Genomic DNA, 16,726 nt, shown 5'->3' on the forward strand with positions numbered 1-16,726 from the left:
TCTCACTAAATGTTGTATCAATCACTAACTATCCACTGCTAAACAGCCTTTTCTATAAGAGGGGTTTTGACAGTACTACTACTACTTGTACTTGTTGCCATACTTGGCAGGCGGGTTGGCAACCACAGTTTAGCTTTTGGAGATGTTTTAAGAGGGACGCTGCTGCCCATCTCTCCACCACAAGCTCTGGGTGACTAAGGAGTCACCTCTCACGACACCTACGGGAAAAGAAGGTGTGGCCTATTCTATGCCGGGACCTACAAGGCGATCTTACTAATTAATATAATTAAATATTAAAATTTCTAAAGATATTGAAATGTTAATTATTTTCTCTGCATTGAGTTGGCTGAAAGAGATCTCTTTTAAAGATAAACCCTTGCTAACAAGTTGTTAAACTAATCGCTGTATCGTATATATGTATATACTAACTACAAACACTAACTCTCCAATGTTAAATGATGTAAAATGTTCGTGCGATTTTTAAAACATTTTCTATCATACAAACATTGTCCTAACACACACAAAACACAACAAAAAATAGCTAACTAAATAAGTGCAGTCGTTCTTAAGAGATAAACCTACGTACATTTAACGATTGATTTTAATTTATGTATGTAAATTAACATGTACAAGATACTTTGTTGCTTGTTTCACGTGGGAAAAAAATTCAATACACGGGTTACAGTAATTTAATTTAATGGTTTTTATCTAATTTACAAGGGATCTTATTGGAATGAGATCCCTGCTGGAATCGTATATAAAATGCCTTTATTAATGTAAAATTGAATCACTTTTTTGTTATAAAGTACTAAATAAAAACCATGTCCCGGATTATTAAAAAAGATATATTAATGACTATAATCCTTAATCGGATAGTCAGAGGCATTTGTCGACTGTTGCCATTGTGGTAAACGTAACACTCATCGTGCCAACATTTGGAGCACATTAGAAACCAACGTGGTTGGGGACAATCCGTTATTCATATCAATTTGGTTTTTTGTCAGTATTTGCCGTTACCAGAAAATGTTAATTTTTATCCTGAGTTATTTTCATTTTGAAATATGTTACAATGGAGTGATTCACAATCGGAGAGTATTTACTTGTTGAAATATGTTTACCTACTTAGGTAAAGTACTTTATAAGAATAAATACTATGCGTATCATAAAACATAATTTGATATTTTCTGTCAAGTCCAAAAAATAACCTACACACTAATTAGCAAACAAATAGATGCTAATTCTATTATTATGTACTCATATATTAAACATAAACATATTTAAATTCTCACTTACGTCAATATAACTCCGGGCGCAGCGAAATCTGTAAAATCTGAGTCCGTAACACCGTATATGGGATCGTGGAACTGAAACAATACATTCCATGGTAAATTATCAAATATAAGTTATATTTAACAATATGTGATTATTGACATTAGTAGAAAATTTTATACCTTTTTTCTTAATACCCTCTACCCAAAGGTTGTCTGAAAGAGATTAGTTTTTTATGATACTGACAAAGGTATACAAGGCCTTTTATATCACCTCACCTTAATTATTTACTGTATTTCTTATTTTTGTAACCAATGCCAATATAAATGCGTTTAAACTGAATTGCAATAAGATATTGCCTTATTGCTAAAAACAATGTTTTCTAAACAACTTGTGAGCAATAGAATTTGTATTAAAAACAGATAAACATATATACAGTGTAAATTGTGTACAATATATTTTACAACACTTATATATGCTAATGAAACAAATATAATAGTATTTTGTAGATATGTTTTTTGTTAATATTACTTAATCTCTGCATCTGGATAAGATTGCTTATCAGTAAAATATGCACCTTGAATTTCATGTTTATTCAGTACTCATCAATCAAGTATGTATTATACAAATTAATCTAAATTGCTAATATATGAAATTGCAGTAAAGATAAAATTCGCCGTAGAGGGCAGCGTAGAGCCAATTTTACCTTTTGCATAATTATAGAATTTGTAAAGAATTAAATATCAATAAATCACGGTCTTTCCAAAAAAAAAATAAACTTAACATCCTTGGTTGGTGTTTAGTTTAAACATTTTAAGTTTCATAATTGGTAAAAGAAATCAATCGTAAGTTTGAAAATATTCTACCAGGGGAAGACTTTGTACAAAAGTCGATTACTTGGGTACCTCTGTCCCATTCGTGCTTCAACCGTGAAGCAGTTGTGTTTGAGTAGCTGTGTTTCGGTTTGAAGGATGGAATATGGCGTGAATTTACAGGGTACAGAGGAATGACATCTAGGTCCTCAGAAATGGCAACGCATAGGGGGGTATCATAAGCGAAACAGTGTATTCTGTTGTGTCCATGGTACTGCTCATGTTTATAGGCGACGGTTGCCACTTTCCATCAGGTGGGCCGTCAGCTTGTTTGCCATTCTAAGTTTTATAAAAAAAATTCCTAAAAAAGAACAATCAATTAAATTATTCAGTTACATTAATTACAAAAATTATTTGTTATACAGTTAAGCAGTTATTTTACCCATTTTATAAAACTCAATCTGGTCTGTTTCGCTCGAAGGCTTTTATATATTTATTGTAAGTAAATAAAAACATCGACCTTAGTACGAAGACTAAACCTCGAAAACCGAGTTTGGTTCACTCTAACCAACAAAAGGGAAGCCTTCTTGTCTAACTATCGATAGTTAGATAAAGAGCTCAAATTATATTTGCAGCTATAATTGGGATTCAAACTAAACCATCATGTCTAATGATGCAAAGTTCGATCTGTTGGCTTTCATGTCTGATGATTCACCTAACATATTCTGTAGTTATACCTAGCTAGAACATTTTTTTTAACTAAAATAGTAACAATAGGATGTTTTAATAAATTAGAATTTTAGATCCTAAATTTTGTCAACAAACTTAACCGTATGTTGAAAGATATAAGGTTTAGTTTCATTCATTTTCGTGTTAGGCAGTGGAACGTAATTGAATCGCAAAGCGAACACACGAACACTATTTTGTAAAAAAAAACATAAACAATGCCAAAACAAAGGGGATTTTTAACTTGTATTTTTCCTCTGGACCGTTTCATTTAGAGTTGTATCGTCGGAAACAAATAAGCACAGTCAGCATAGTTTAGCCGAAAAAGGGTCGTTGTTTACAAAGTCGATTGCCACGTACATGAAAATAGTAAAAGACAATGGGCTGTATCAAGAGTTCTCTATCTTATTTGTACACGTTCTACAACTTTTATATATTATGAATCTTCAGTATACTAATAACGAATCCAATATAAAGCCAAGATAAATCCCCTTCAATAGTTTATCAGAATATTATTGTCTACATATTTATCTCTTTGATCAATGGAAATGATAATCGTAATAATCTATTTTTCTATTTACATTGGTCACAAACACACGATATAATCAAAAACGAAAAGCTCTAATGAGACTGCTTTCAGACCAGTGTTGCCAAGGCAATGAAACTAAAAATACTAAATGATTTAATAAAAAATACTAAAAAGCGTGTATTAACAGATCTCATTTTATGGTTAAGACTTGTTACATTTTATCAAAAGCTAACCAACTTAGCAATACTACATTTTAGGATAATCGTGCGTCATAGGTTGGATAATGCGGTTTATCAAACAACCTTGAAATGTCGTTAAATATTTTCGATATTTTTTGTTGTGATCTCCGACTGATCGTTTGACTTAAGTATCGAATGGCGAATTGTTTTGATTATCTCTATGCATTTTTAAGACATTTATCTTTGATAATTAATAAAATAATTTATTTATTACAATGAATGACTGATGAATAATGCGAATACAAAATAAAAAAACTTACATGAACAGGCAGCGAAAATATCCTCGATGGTAATTGGCAGACCTCGGCCAAACGATCCACGGTTTCAGCGAATGCCAAACTAAGATCTTTCGATAGTATCCATTCCATTTGCTTATCTGTTGACAAAAAATTGTAAATCAAACAGATGGAACTTAAAAGTTCCGTATTGAAACTTTAGCATTACCTGTAAAATTTCAAACATAAATTAACAATTCAAAATTAATATTGTAATGACTATAATAAAAGCCTTTAGACTAAAGACGTATCAAGCACTCATGTCGTTAAACACATCACGTAGTATCATCTAACAAACAAAATTTAACTACAGGCTGAGCTACAGGTTCAATTTACCTTCGGAAATTGAACCATTTAGGGTTTACATCATCAAATAATTCGTCACCCTGTTAGTTATCTAAAAGTGATGTTCACCACTTTCTATCAGGTGGTCTTGTATAAAAATATTAATCATATATCACATAAACATAAATCATAACATAATATTGATATGTATATATCATTAAACATAAGAATTTTCTCATATTTTGTTTTCGATATCTCCAATTACTTTTTACAAGTAAATACCAAAAATTACAACGATAATGTTCCACACTCCGGTCATTTTGTCAAATTAAGTAATCACTTTGTCAAATCAATGAGTATTCTACTATACTTAAAAAAAAATACTGTTCTTAAAACGACTTCGAACATGAACGCATTAATTAACGACAAGATGTTTCATAGATGCACTACAACAACGTGTTTCGTAAAGAATGTAGAGTAATTCATAAATACTGCTCATTAACACCATGCATCTTGCATCGCAACTAGCAATTTTTTACTTCACAAAGGAAAATAACGATTTCGATCGTTACAAAATTCTGAAGATTGCAAAAAAATAATCTTGTAACATAATCGCAAAAAATTCAAAAAAATTAAAACCCTCCTTCTTTTAAAAATCACTTAAAAAAGATATTTGAAACTCTGTTTAATCTACAAAAAAATGTTCTCGACGTTAGTATATATATATTTTTTTATATCAGAGATTTAGCTTTGATACAAATCCTCTAATATAATCTAAAGCCATTACATATTTTAGATTATAAAAATTTATTTCATTACACTCGAACAACTATATACGAGTACAAGTATTATTACATTATCAGTATCTTTTTTTAATTAGAATCCTTCATAACTTATTAACTATACTAGAAATACATTAAAATAATAAAAGATAATAATTTTCACAAGTAAATAAATCTTCTGTTAGTATATTTTTAAAAAGAGTTGCTATATATGTTATAAAAATACTGTTGCTTTTTTTAGTAATTTGCTATAGAGATAGACCGAATGGAATTTTCATATTGTTGCCCTTAAAGAAAGATAATAATTAAAATAAGAAATATAGAGAGTGTAATGTTATTATATACAACAGTGGTGTTACGTTTGTTTTTCTTAAGCGTAACAGGATACAAAGCCCTCAAAATGAGGCAATAAAAATAGTTGGACTTCCTTGTTCAAAGGTATAAATACACTCTTGAACCATTTATAAATATCTAATTCTTATACACTAATTTTATAGACTATGGTATGTAAATTTCGTAAGTAGTTATTATTTTGCTGAACTTTAAATTAATTGGTAGTTGAAATTAAAAGATGGTATGTTCATTCTAAGTTTGAACGTATTTACATACCGATAAAATTTTCCAGCTTTTAAAATAATCATTTGGTTACATTTTAAAATGTTTCATTGCTCACATTGTGGAATCTCATAAATCTAAACCCTTTGCTAACTTAAAGTTTATTGCAAAAACGATTCTCACGAAAGTCGAAAAAAAAATTATATGACAAATGCCTATAAATTAATTCCTTCTTATTTGATACGTGAAACTTACTGTAACGGCCGGATTATAGTTTACCAAGCATTTTAATCTAACGAGGCAGGAAAATAGTCAAATTTATTTATGATTCTCACGATATTTTTTTATTGTTGATAAAGTTTTTCATCAAAGTTAATTTATTCAGTTATTAAAATCGAGATCTAAGTGAACCTGTACTCGTGACCTTCTTGTAACTTAAAGTTATAAACATAAACCACAAATATTTACGTTATGTTACGAATAAACAGAGGAGCTTTACCGTTTCAAGTAAGTTAAAAAAGAAATTTTATATAATCGGTTCAGATAAAAAAGGAGGAAACAGTTTAATTTAATCACCAGCAATTTATTATTAATGGGCTCCGCGGCTATCCCCACAAATGCAATTTACCAAATTCCGATAATATGGGAAAGCTAAAATTTGAATTATATTTGATAATTTGTCACATCCATTATCAAAATTGACTAAAATTTACATTAACATAATTATGTAGCAATTATTCTAAATATTATGTTAGCACAAAGCTGACCTAATTTTGTCTATTAAAAATGGAGTTACCCTGTTGGTCAAAATAGTGACACTGGGCTTTAATATCTATATCAATGGCAGATAGCAAAATCTAAATTAAAAAAAAAAACTTTAAATAAATAAATAATTTATATAATTATTTCTTTTATTTATTCTTAATTTAATTGATATATACAATCAATACAATCTATGGTAGATTGTGGTGTTGGTTTCTGAAATTTGATTACGTCTGAATGTGAAATGAAATTGGTCAAAATGACCATTTTCATTTTATATACATATATATATATATATATATATATATATATATGTATATATATATATATAACAATGAGACACAACACAAAAGATATACCTACTCCTACTTTAGTTTATTCTAAACCAAACAAAGGACTGAACTATAGAAAAGTAATTCTAAATCAATTCTGTGTTTCGAATCGTAACTGCTAATTTCCAATTGCGAGAATGTTATACAAAACTGAACTTAACTCCGCATATTTACAATCCAAAATCAAATGGGGGTGAGTGTAAAAATCATCAAAGGCCTGATCATTACGATTGCCCCTCTGGTCGCATAAATCTAATTTAAATGCAAATGATGGGGAAATCTGCCTTCCATCTATTTCACTGAGACGGAACTTAATTTATGTACGTAATTTACACGGTGTGTGTGCATCAAATATTATCAAAGATCAATTAAAATATCCCATCAAAGGCATCAACATGAATAATTATTATATTTGAACAAAAACAAAATCAATAATTACTTGAATTATACAAAAATTTAACAATACGTCGCTAGATATATCACAAAAAATAAACAAATAAAAATCTATTAACATTAATATTAAAGTTTTATGATAATCTATCATGATAAAATCATGAATGCTTGACTTTGTATATATATTTAAGAATTTTACTGAAATAGATTCCTAATTGTCCTGTGGAAGAGCCAAATGTTCTGTGACTCATGAATATACTCACACCGAAACATAACCATACAAGCACAGTGCTTAATGTCAGAAACATGAATGAGACCCATACAGATGACTTTTATACAGTCACCCTCTGATAATTTTACTAAGTGTAGTCCATCCAACTAATGTGTACTTTCCCACCTTTTGTAATCAACTCCGTGGTTTTGTGTAAAAATGTAAAAAATGTAAGCTTCGTAACATTGTTTTTTATTGTTATTTGAATCGCAGATAACTTTTTTTACGAATTATATTTATTTTATGATTAAAAACTTTGTAACATTTTGCCCATAAAATAAAACTAATTGCATTTTTGTTACTTTAACTCAAAAGCTTAAAAAACTGTAAATCTAAATAATATAAACACTAATATCGAATAAATTTAAAATATTTTTTTTTAAGATGTTTAGAATGGCATATAAGCTGACAGCTTGCCTGATGGAAAAACCGTCATCTCTAGACATAAACAGCATTACAGGTATGGCAAAATACTCTACAATGCCCAGGGTATGCTAATTTTTAAGTTATTTATGTTTAATTAAGATTTAATATTAGTTGGCTACTTGGTGCAATCGCAAATAAATAGGAAAAAGCAAGAGAATAATAATAAAGTTTTATTTCATAGAGAGAATCCTGTCAATTTGTTATGAAATACATTAGAGTTTTTGTTTCACAAAAATTCAGTAACGGCAAAAAATTTTGATCCTCGAATACTCTCTTTTCAGCTATACCGTGTTAGAATGGGTGGCTTAACATTGTCGTTTTTTAATACCAAGTTCCAGTGGCAGGGAGTGCCCTTAAAAGGATTGTAAAAATTTTAATCTATATACTAGTAAATGTCAAATGTATTAAATTAAGATTAGTAATGAAATCGTTGTAATAAATCTTTTAAATATAACTAAATTGTTACTAGGCAGATGATATCTGTACATGGAAGATATTTAACTACAACTTACGACTATGTACCTATGGTATTATTTTAAGTGTTCCATAGTACACAAAAAGTTGTGAGATAAATAAATAAACATTATTATTATTAAAAAAAAAAAAAGTTCAATAGATGCTTAAAACAATATTTTTTTGAAAATCTGTATGTTTACTTTTGGTATTACGCAAAAACTACTACACCAAATTATAAACGATATTCATAACTGTTTCCGAAAAATTACCTTAAATTTTACGCCTTCTAGAAGGGGTTTTCCTACTTCTAAAATTCAAACACCTACAAAGTAGCAAATGAATTACTTAGAATAAATCTGTAGAGAAGTCAATTCTGTACATGAAATATATTTCCAAAATAACTATCAGGGGGTGATTAGTGATCGATACTGATACCAAAAATGCAATCAATAAAATTTTTATCTGTCTGTTGTGTATGTTCATTATAGAAACAAAAACTGCTCGACAAATTTTAACGAAACTTGGTACAATTATTCTTCATGCTCCTGGGCAAGTTATAGTATACTTTTCATCACGCTACGATGAATAGGAGCAGAGCAGTGAAGGGAAATGTTAAAAATGTCCACCCGTGCGACGCCGGAACGGGCCGCTAGTTAGTAAATAAAAATCTCTAAAAAATAAACTTACTCGTATCGTCCAAGTGTACATCTATGACAGAGTTGTCTATGGTGAAAGAGTCAGCATGCCGAGGATCCGTCATTCTGTCCTGTAGACTCTCAGTAAAGTTCTTGGGTATGACAATTACAATTTTGGCGTTTCCTTTACGCGCGTCACTCATTGCAGATTCTTCTGTTGGATAATATATCTGTAAAAGAATATATTCATAACTACCTACGAAATATCGTGCACACAATACAAGTAATAACTTGTATACATAACCTTATATATTTGTATATGATGTCTGTACTTGGTAAATATTTAAGAAAAAATTAAGTGTCTTAATTAATAATAATAAAATAATGTATATTTTTTAATTCTGTATATGAGGCAAAATCTAGTTCTTTAAATTCGACACAGTATTCCTATTATATTCTAGAAGGTCGAACTCAAAATCTGAAATACGCATACGCCATGTAGAAGTGGTATATTTCATTAACCTTCCTACTTCCAAAACGGAGAAAAATGCTATAAATATATAAAATATAAATAGAACTTTAGTCTAATTATAATTACAATACCCATGCAAATATAACATTATCTTGTACATAATAACTTGAAAAGAGTAACTGTTGAGTTTGTTGTGGGTTCTCGGGCAGACACATTCCATCCCGAACACAGCAATAAAATTATAAAAAAATGACCATTTAAAAAAGCTTGTAAAAAAGGTTATTTAAATAAAAATTATTTCTATTCTATTGATAACTTACACATTATTTTATTATATATATTAGGTAGGCTTTCTTATATTACATAACAAATGACATACATACGGCCACCTGATAGAAATAGATAACCGTTACCTACAGACAAAACAGCACTATGGCATCACAAAATACGCTCTAGTGACCATGGTCCCCTCATAATAAATAATATAAAAATAGGTAATAAAAAAAGAAATGTCAACGGAAACGGACGAAAATGGTTTCGTACGGACGTAACCGCATGATTTCCTTCTTTATATATGTATGTACGTATATTATATATACAAAAATATATCTGTGTGTTTTGTAAATAACGGTGTGTGGTTTGTGCCCCCAATTGTTCCTGGCCCAAATAACGTAAGACTAATGTGATTTGCTACAATATATCTATTTATTATTTATATATTTATTTTATCAATAAAATGTGTCATAAAAGCCGGACTTAATGCTATAGACATTCTTTACCAGTCAACCTTTAGGATATGCAGAGACACTCGATGGCGGTTTAAAAAATTAAAATTATTTATATTTCAGTATAAGATAGTCAATAACATATTAATATAGTATTTATATATTAATATCTACATACAAATATATATATGTACACATACAGACATATATAGAGAACTCGATAGATAAGACTGAATACTGTTCTTGAAGGCAAATTTATTAAATATCTATAAGATAATCCTATCAAATGTCTTTTAAATTTGCATTTTGCAACAATTTTTAGTCTTTTTTCTAAATAGTATAAAACGAAACCGTTTGTTTCTCTTCTTATTTTTTATAAACCAGACAATAGTGTTTTAATACGATTTTCACTGTCATTTACATATTATTTACAAAAGGTTTTTATGAACAATTGCCAACAAAGGCAGGTCACTGAACCCAATATATAAAAAAACCCATATTCAAAATACCAATTACATAGACAGTTCGTAGTACAAACTTCTGGAGTTAGTTTAAAATATATCGATGCAGGTGAGTAATAGGATGTTTTACTTAGTTTTACGATCCGTACTTAAATAGCCCGTAACTGTTGAAATCTTAAGTAATCACCTTAAGGTAGTAAATAAATCCATCTTCCCCAAGTTTGTATTCAATAAGAAAGTAGCACAGACTTAACAAATTAACTTAGTGTACGTTCTTATCAATATTATAAATGTTACCATAGGGAGACTTTGTACAAAAGTCGATTGCATGGGTAGAGGTACCCAAGCAATCCACTTTTGTACAATCCAAATTGTTTTGTCCCATTCGTGTTTCAATCGTAAAACAGTTGTGTTTGCATGACTGTGTTTCGGTTTGAAGAGTGAGATATGGCGTAAATTTGCTGGGTACGGAGAAATAACACCTGAGTCCTCAGGAATGGCAACGCATGAGGGTATCATGGGCGAAACAGTATATTCTGTTATGTCCATGGTACTGCTCATGTCTATAGGCGACGGTTACCATTTTCCATCAGGTAGGCCGTCAGCTTGTTTGCCATTCTAAGTTGAATAAAAAAAAAGTTAAAGTGAGTTTATATGTTACCTCATATAGTAGTACCTTAACAGCTTAACTAATTACTATGAAATTTAGTATACACATGCTATATGGCATGGAGAAGGTTATAGGATAGATAGGATTTATTCCAGTTATTGAATATATCACGATCATGCGGACACAGCCGCAGGTAGAAACCAGTAAATAAATTAATAAATTGATTGATACATATGCATGCCTGTAAGTACTAATAAACTATCAGATTATCTCATATTGGGTTCGCTGTAAGAAATCTATTTTAGAGATAAGCTCTAGTGTACTATTATTATAATTATTATTCTAATATGATACCTTTTTTGTACAATAAAGAATATGTGTTACAGAATTACACCAGTTATACAGTCCTTAACCTAGAATACTCTGAGTTATGAATAACTAAGTAATGAACAGAACATCTAAGGAAGCAACTCACAACAACCAAACCAGGACCACTTTATTAAAGTTATTTTCCTAAATTGACCTGATCAAGACTCGAACCCACACCTCGTGTACACAAAACAACGTGCCCATAAACGTAGAATAAACGTAAATGGAAAGCTATTCGGAAATCAGCGTTGGTATTCAAGAAACTGGACGACTTTTCTTGGAATATATTCAATAATATTTATATATTATTTGATGTACGTTTTTTACGTGTCAATTTACGGCACAAAATTAGACGCAATTGACTGTAAATTACTGCATTACAATTTTTATTTAGTCTTTCTAAATAAAATTTATATATATCATATAAGTTCTCTGTCAATAAATAAAAATAAGTTGCTGGTTATTTTGGATTGTGACCCTTGATGAATGTAGCCTGATTCCTTATAACATAGGGTATCCTAGCATGTGAACCAGGCAATTGGTGTGAAATTGTATTGTTGTGTTGAGCGTGATTATGTAGATGTCTAGATAAACCGTACAAGGTTTTAGATTCGAAATATAAATTTATAGAATAAATTATTTAAAATTTACTGCACTTACCAAATTGCTCTGCCGTTTCTTCAAAGCTTCCAAATAACGACAACTGAACAACGTCAGATTCCATTCATAAGATTCCTTGTCCTGTGGACATGCGTCCATGTTGTAGTCACACAGTGTCATATTGCTATTCGTTTCGTAGTCAACGACGGCAATCGGTAGTCCAACAGGGTAATGACCAACAGCGAGACAGAACAGAGTCATTTGTATAACCGGCAGACCAATAATGAAAGCGAGTACTCTGGAACAAGTTATGCATATATTGTAAGTATTAAGGGTAGTATAACTGGTTTATTCCCAAATTCGATTCTCAGACTGAGTCAAATATTCTAAATACGGCAAAGTCGAAATCAATAGCTTTCTTTAAATAAGCGTTCTACCAGTAACACTAAAATTTTTCTATAAGAAATATGTCTAAAAATGATAAAAAGTTATGGGCCTCTTATACACACACAATACGTCCAAGAGTCAAGTTAGGATAGCAGGCTCATTTTTCAACCCATGTCCCTCTGAGAGCAATGTTCAGTTTCACTAGTACAATATTCCCTTGAAAAGATATTAAATACCCTGTATTTTACAGACTTGGATCTCAGTTTAGCCCGATATGGTATTTCTTATTTTAATAATTCTTGTACTGTTTGCTAATCTGTATTGATAAAATTTATAATTGTAAAATTATACTTTGTCGAAAAAAACAACAGTTGAGTTTCTTAACCTGGCTACTCAACTGAAATTACATTTTGAATTTACAGTAAAATGTTAAAAAATTACTATCAGACATGCTTATCGTTAAATTTATTTAAATGAAAAATATTCTTCTTATTCTTATTTTAAACGTCGTCATGTTTATGTTAAAAGACGTCTTGACAGAGTTCCGTAGCTCAGCTTACATCAGCGACACCTAAACATCGCATACCTGTGACAATGTTGCATATTATTATTTTTAACTTACCCAAAATTTCTCACAAGGCTCAACGTATTCTTCCAAATGAGAGCCTTCATATGATGCCACTTCATTGGCTTGATTCTCTCCAAGCGGTTCAGAGCAGGCTCCTCGTCAGGGGGCAGGGCGTCGGCTGGTGTCAGTTCTGGAGTTACCACTACACGACCTTTGCTGCTCATGGACACGTTATCGCCGAATTCTCCGGAGATCTCGCCCATCTCACTTTCTTCTAAGTCTACGGCTGGATTCTGAAAGAATGCATTATTAAAATTCGCTTTCTATATTTATTATATGTATACAACAACTACAAAAGAAAAACCTGGCACATAGCTGAAACTGTTATATCTAGAAACCTCAAATGTTGCATAATGTACTTTGTCAATGAACAGCAAGAAAGAATTTTTTAAATTACATATATTCAAATAATTGGAAATTGGTTGAAGTTTTCAGATGAAATTCCGGGAAACAACAAATCATTTTATAAAATTACTTGTTTTTAAATTCAGGTAAGACTATATAAAAAAAATCTAAATCACTGAATATGTCATAAAATATGTAGATGTATAAGTAAATAACATGTTTTGTAAAGTCTCATAAAGACCAAAATTAATCTGTAAAAGTTGTGATGTTGATTCGAACAAACATACAGCCTGCAGTCAAACAGCCATAACCAAGTTGTAAGCATCTTTCTTTGGGCATTTAACTATGAAATTCTAAAATACAAGAAAATAAAATGTACTTATACAAGAGTAATTTCCTGAATGAAGGAATAAATTTGTCAAAATTAAAAACTTTTTTAAAGACTAGCGTTGTATGATTTTTTAGTATGGAAGTAACCACATTTAAATTTAATTAAATAATCACATTCAATTTATAAAATCTGTTTAGAATTGAGGTCGACATCAAATAATAGTTAAATAAATCTGTCGTTTTATAAAGTTATTTAAAAAAAATAGCAATATGTAATGCATTTGACTCCATGATAAATAAATATGTTAGTAAATATTCTAGAAAGGTTGTAATCTAATAGTTCGCTGTTTTCTTTTCTCTCTGTCAATCATGTCAACAAAAATATTATATTACCATAACTTTATTTCTACGTGACTGAGAAATGGCTCGCATATAACATAAGCAGATATGGTAAAAAGAAAATAGTTCCTCGTAACGTCTGATACGTTTTTATAAATAAATAAATATATTCGCAACTCTGTTTCATTTCAAAAACATAATATACAAGTATTTATTCTGATGTAGAAAAGGGGATTTTTATCCTATCCATGAAGGAGGTTATCCTTTATTTCAATTTTTTTTTTATGTATATACGATATTTTCATATTACACATAAAAAACATATTCACGAGTTATATTCTAATTTCAATGATTCACTTTAAAATCGGTAGAGTTTATTATAATATTTTAAAGGCATATTAATTTTGGCAAATTTCATTCGCTGTTTGTCAAAATCTATATTAAACGGACATTAAATTGTAAAACAATAAATACAGATAGACGACGTTATATCTGATGAAAGACTGACGATATATTGGCAATTGACTCTCTCTGCCTACCCTGCAAGGGACTTGATGTGAGAATAGACAGATAATATGCTCATAATTATCAATTTACTCTGTATTTGTATACTAAGTACCTCGTCTTCAAAAATTACCCGTCAGAATTCATACAGTAGAATTAAAATATGAAAACTCTTATTATAAGAATCACTTACTGGTATCCCAGGAAGTTCCACTTTATCCACCACATCAGCCAGGATACTGGAACGTCTTCTCTTGCCTCTGTTTTGTAGAACTGCTAGCTTTAGGAACACGTCTTCAAGACTCTCCCCCTGATAGCGACGGATGAGTTCCGATGGTGACTCTTCAGCTAAAAATCTACCTCCTCGCATCAGTCCAATCTACGGGGAAAAAACATATTTTCTGATATTCTTCAAAAAGAAGGAGATTTCCAATTCGGTTGTATTTTTTTATGTTTGTTATCTTTATAACTCTGTCAGTTGTAAACCGATTTGTAAAATTCTTTTTTATATGAAAGATTATACTTACAGATTCGTCCCATAGAAATTTTATCAAAATCGGTTTAGTAGTATAGTTTTTAATTCAAAATAATTAATTTTGTCACGATTGAAATCGGTGTTTTTTTTTTGTGGGACACAATCTTTAACTCCAAAAAATAATAAAAAAATATTTGGATGGTCCCGTACAAATATAACAAGTCTAAAAGCATATTTTGAACCAGCTATTTTAAGTCAGTAATAAAAACTTAAAAAAAGACCGAATGTATTTTTTTTTTATTTTTAGAAAGGCAAACAAGCTGACACTTATTGGAAAGCGGCTACTGTCACCCATGGAGAGGAGAAAGATTGTTTGTGATGGGGACGTTAATCCCCATTGCAATATACCCTGTCTGATCGACCTCCACGTGGTTCCCCCTGGAAACCATCATGATTAATTATTGTTAAATTTTCGATGGGCCAACTGACCTGACTTCATCCTCACCTATCATCATTATAATACATATTATAAATGAAATAAGTATCTAGTTGGATAGATTACTACTTTATATTAGATAGATTTAAAAAATAAATCAATTTATGATTAATAAACTGATTATCAAATATTCAACGAGTTTCGATCAAATTCGATAGATTTAAATAAAATTAGTACTGGCCTAAATATCAGTTCTCTAATTGGCAAAATACATTTTCATTTATATAATTGTAATTATCCTCTCATTAATGTCACATACAATTTAAAAGTGTGTACTTGTAATCTGTATAAATAAAATTAAGAGATAATCTTCTTAAACTTATATATTGTGTGTTTAAACCTGACCAACATCAAATAAACTTTCAGCAATTCTAAGTTTACATAAAAATAAAATAATTCAATTGACAGTTATAGGGCCCCTACCACGTAGACTCAGCGCAATATAAACATAACATATCGAGTGTTACGTTTACCACAACTTTAACACTAAACAAATGTCTCTGATTACTCCCATCTCATCTCCCCTTACCAAAAGTGTATAAATACTGCAATATGAATATTTATACTCTTTTAGAAGTATATGCATGCATTCGCAGTTTGGGCGCCGAGCGGTTAACACTAGGCTCCAAACAACGATTTATTAATTTACTTGAAGATAATTCGTTTAAAGGTGATACGCGTATCGCGAAACATGCATGGACTGAATGACGATCGGAGATTGATAGCTTATATAGAAAGTATTTTAGTAATAATAATAGCAGTCAATCTTCGAGTGTTGGCAGTCGCACGCATACTAATAATAACGGAATTAAACAAAATAATATTACCTCAAGAGAAATTTTAGTCGCGAAAAAATTTATGTACACTTTTAAATTAAAATCGATTATTTTCATCGTATTAGAAAAACAAAATTTGCCATCTCTTGCACGGAATCTAAAACGATACTTACAATATTGGCCTGCTTAGTCTCGTCGATGTAGTGAGTAGTTATGATGACGGTGGTACGACCGCCTCTGGTTATCTCCACAAGATGGTCCCAGATACTGCAAACAAGGATTAATTGTTATTAGACCATATTTATAAGGCATACGTCTTTAGTTTAACGTCGATAGTCAACTTATCAACTTATTTAGGTATTTAGTTATTCATTACTTGGAGCTAATGAATTTTTATTTATGCACCTTGGAATTGAAAAGAAGTTGACGGCCCACCTGATGGAAAGTGATTGGATAAAAAAG

At 30.4% G+C, this 16,726-nt stretch overlaps 1 protein-coding gene across 2 annotated transcripts in view; it reads right to left on the reverse strand.

Moving 5' to 3' along the window:
• Window positions 1–16,726, reverse strand: part of LOC113514259 (ABC transporter G family member 23) — a 65,943-nt gene that overhangs the window by 6,453 nt on the left and 42,764 nt on the right. For both annotated transcript variants that reach the window (XM_026898296.3, XM_026898297.3), the window contains exons 6-12: window positions 16,438–16,531; window positions 14,711–14,896; window positions 12,994–13,232; window positions 12,045–12,282; window positions 8,800–8,977; window positions 3,836–3,951; window positions 1,294–1,364 (exon numbers count right to left, since the gene is read on the reverse strand). In XM_026898296.3, the coding sequence (XP_026754097.2) occupies window positions 1,294–1,364; window positions 3,836–3,951; window positions 8,800–8,977; window positions 12,045–12,282; window positions 12,994–13,232; window positions 14,711–14,896; window positions 16,438–16,531 (1,122 nt within the window). The remainder of the gene's footprint in view (window positions 1–1,293; window positions 1,365–3,835; window positions 3,952–8,799; window positions 8,978–12,044; window positions 12,283–12,993; window positions 13,233–14,710; window positions 14,897–16,437; window positions 16,532–16,726) is intronic.

This window comes from Galleria mellonella, unplaced genomic scaffold (genome assembly GCF_026898425.1).
Source record: "Galleria mellonella isolate WM207_F2 unplaced genomic scaffold, CSIRO_AGI_GalMel_v1 utg270, whole genome shotgun sequence".
NCBI classification, from domain to species: domain Eukaryota; kingdom Metazoa; phylum Arthropoda; class Insecta; order Lepidoptera; family Pyralidae; genus Galleria; species Galleria mellonella.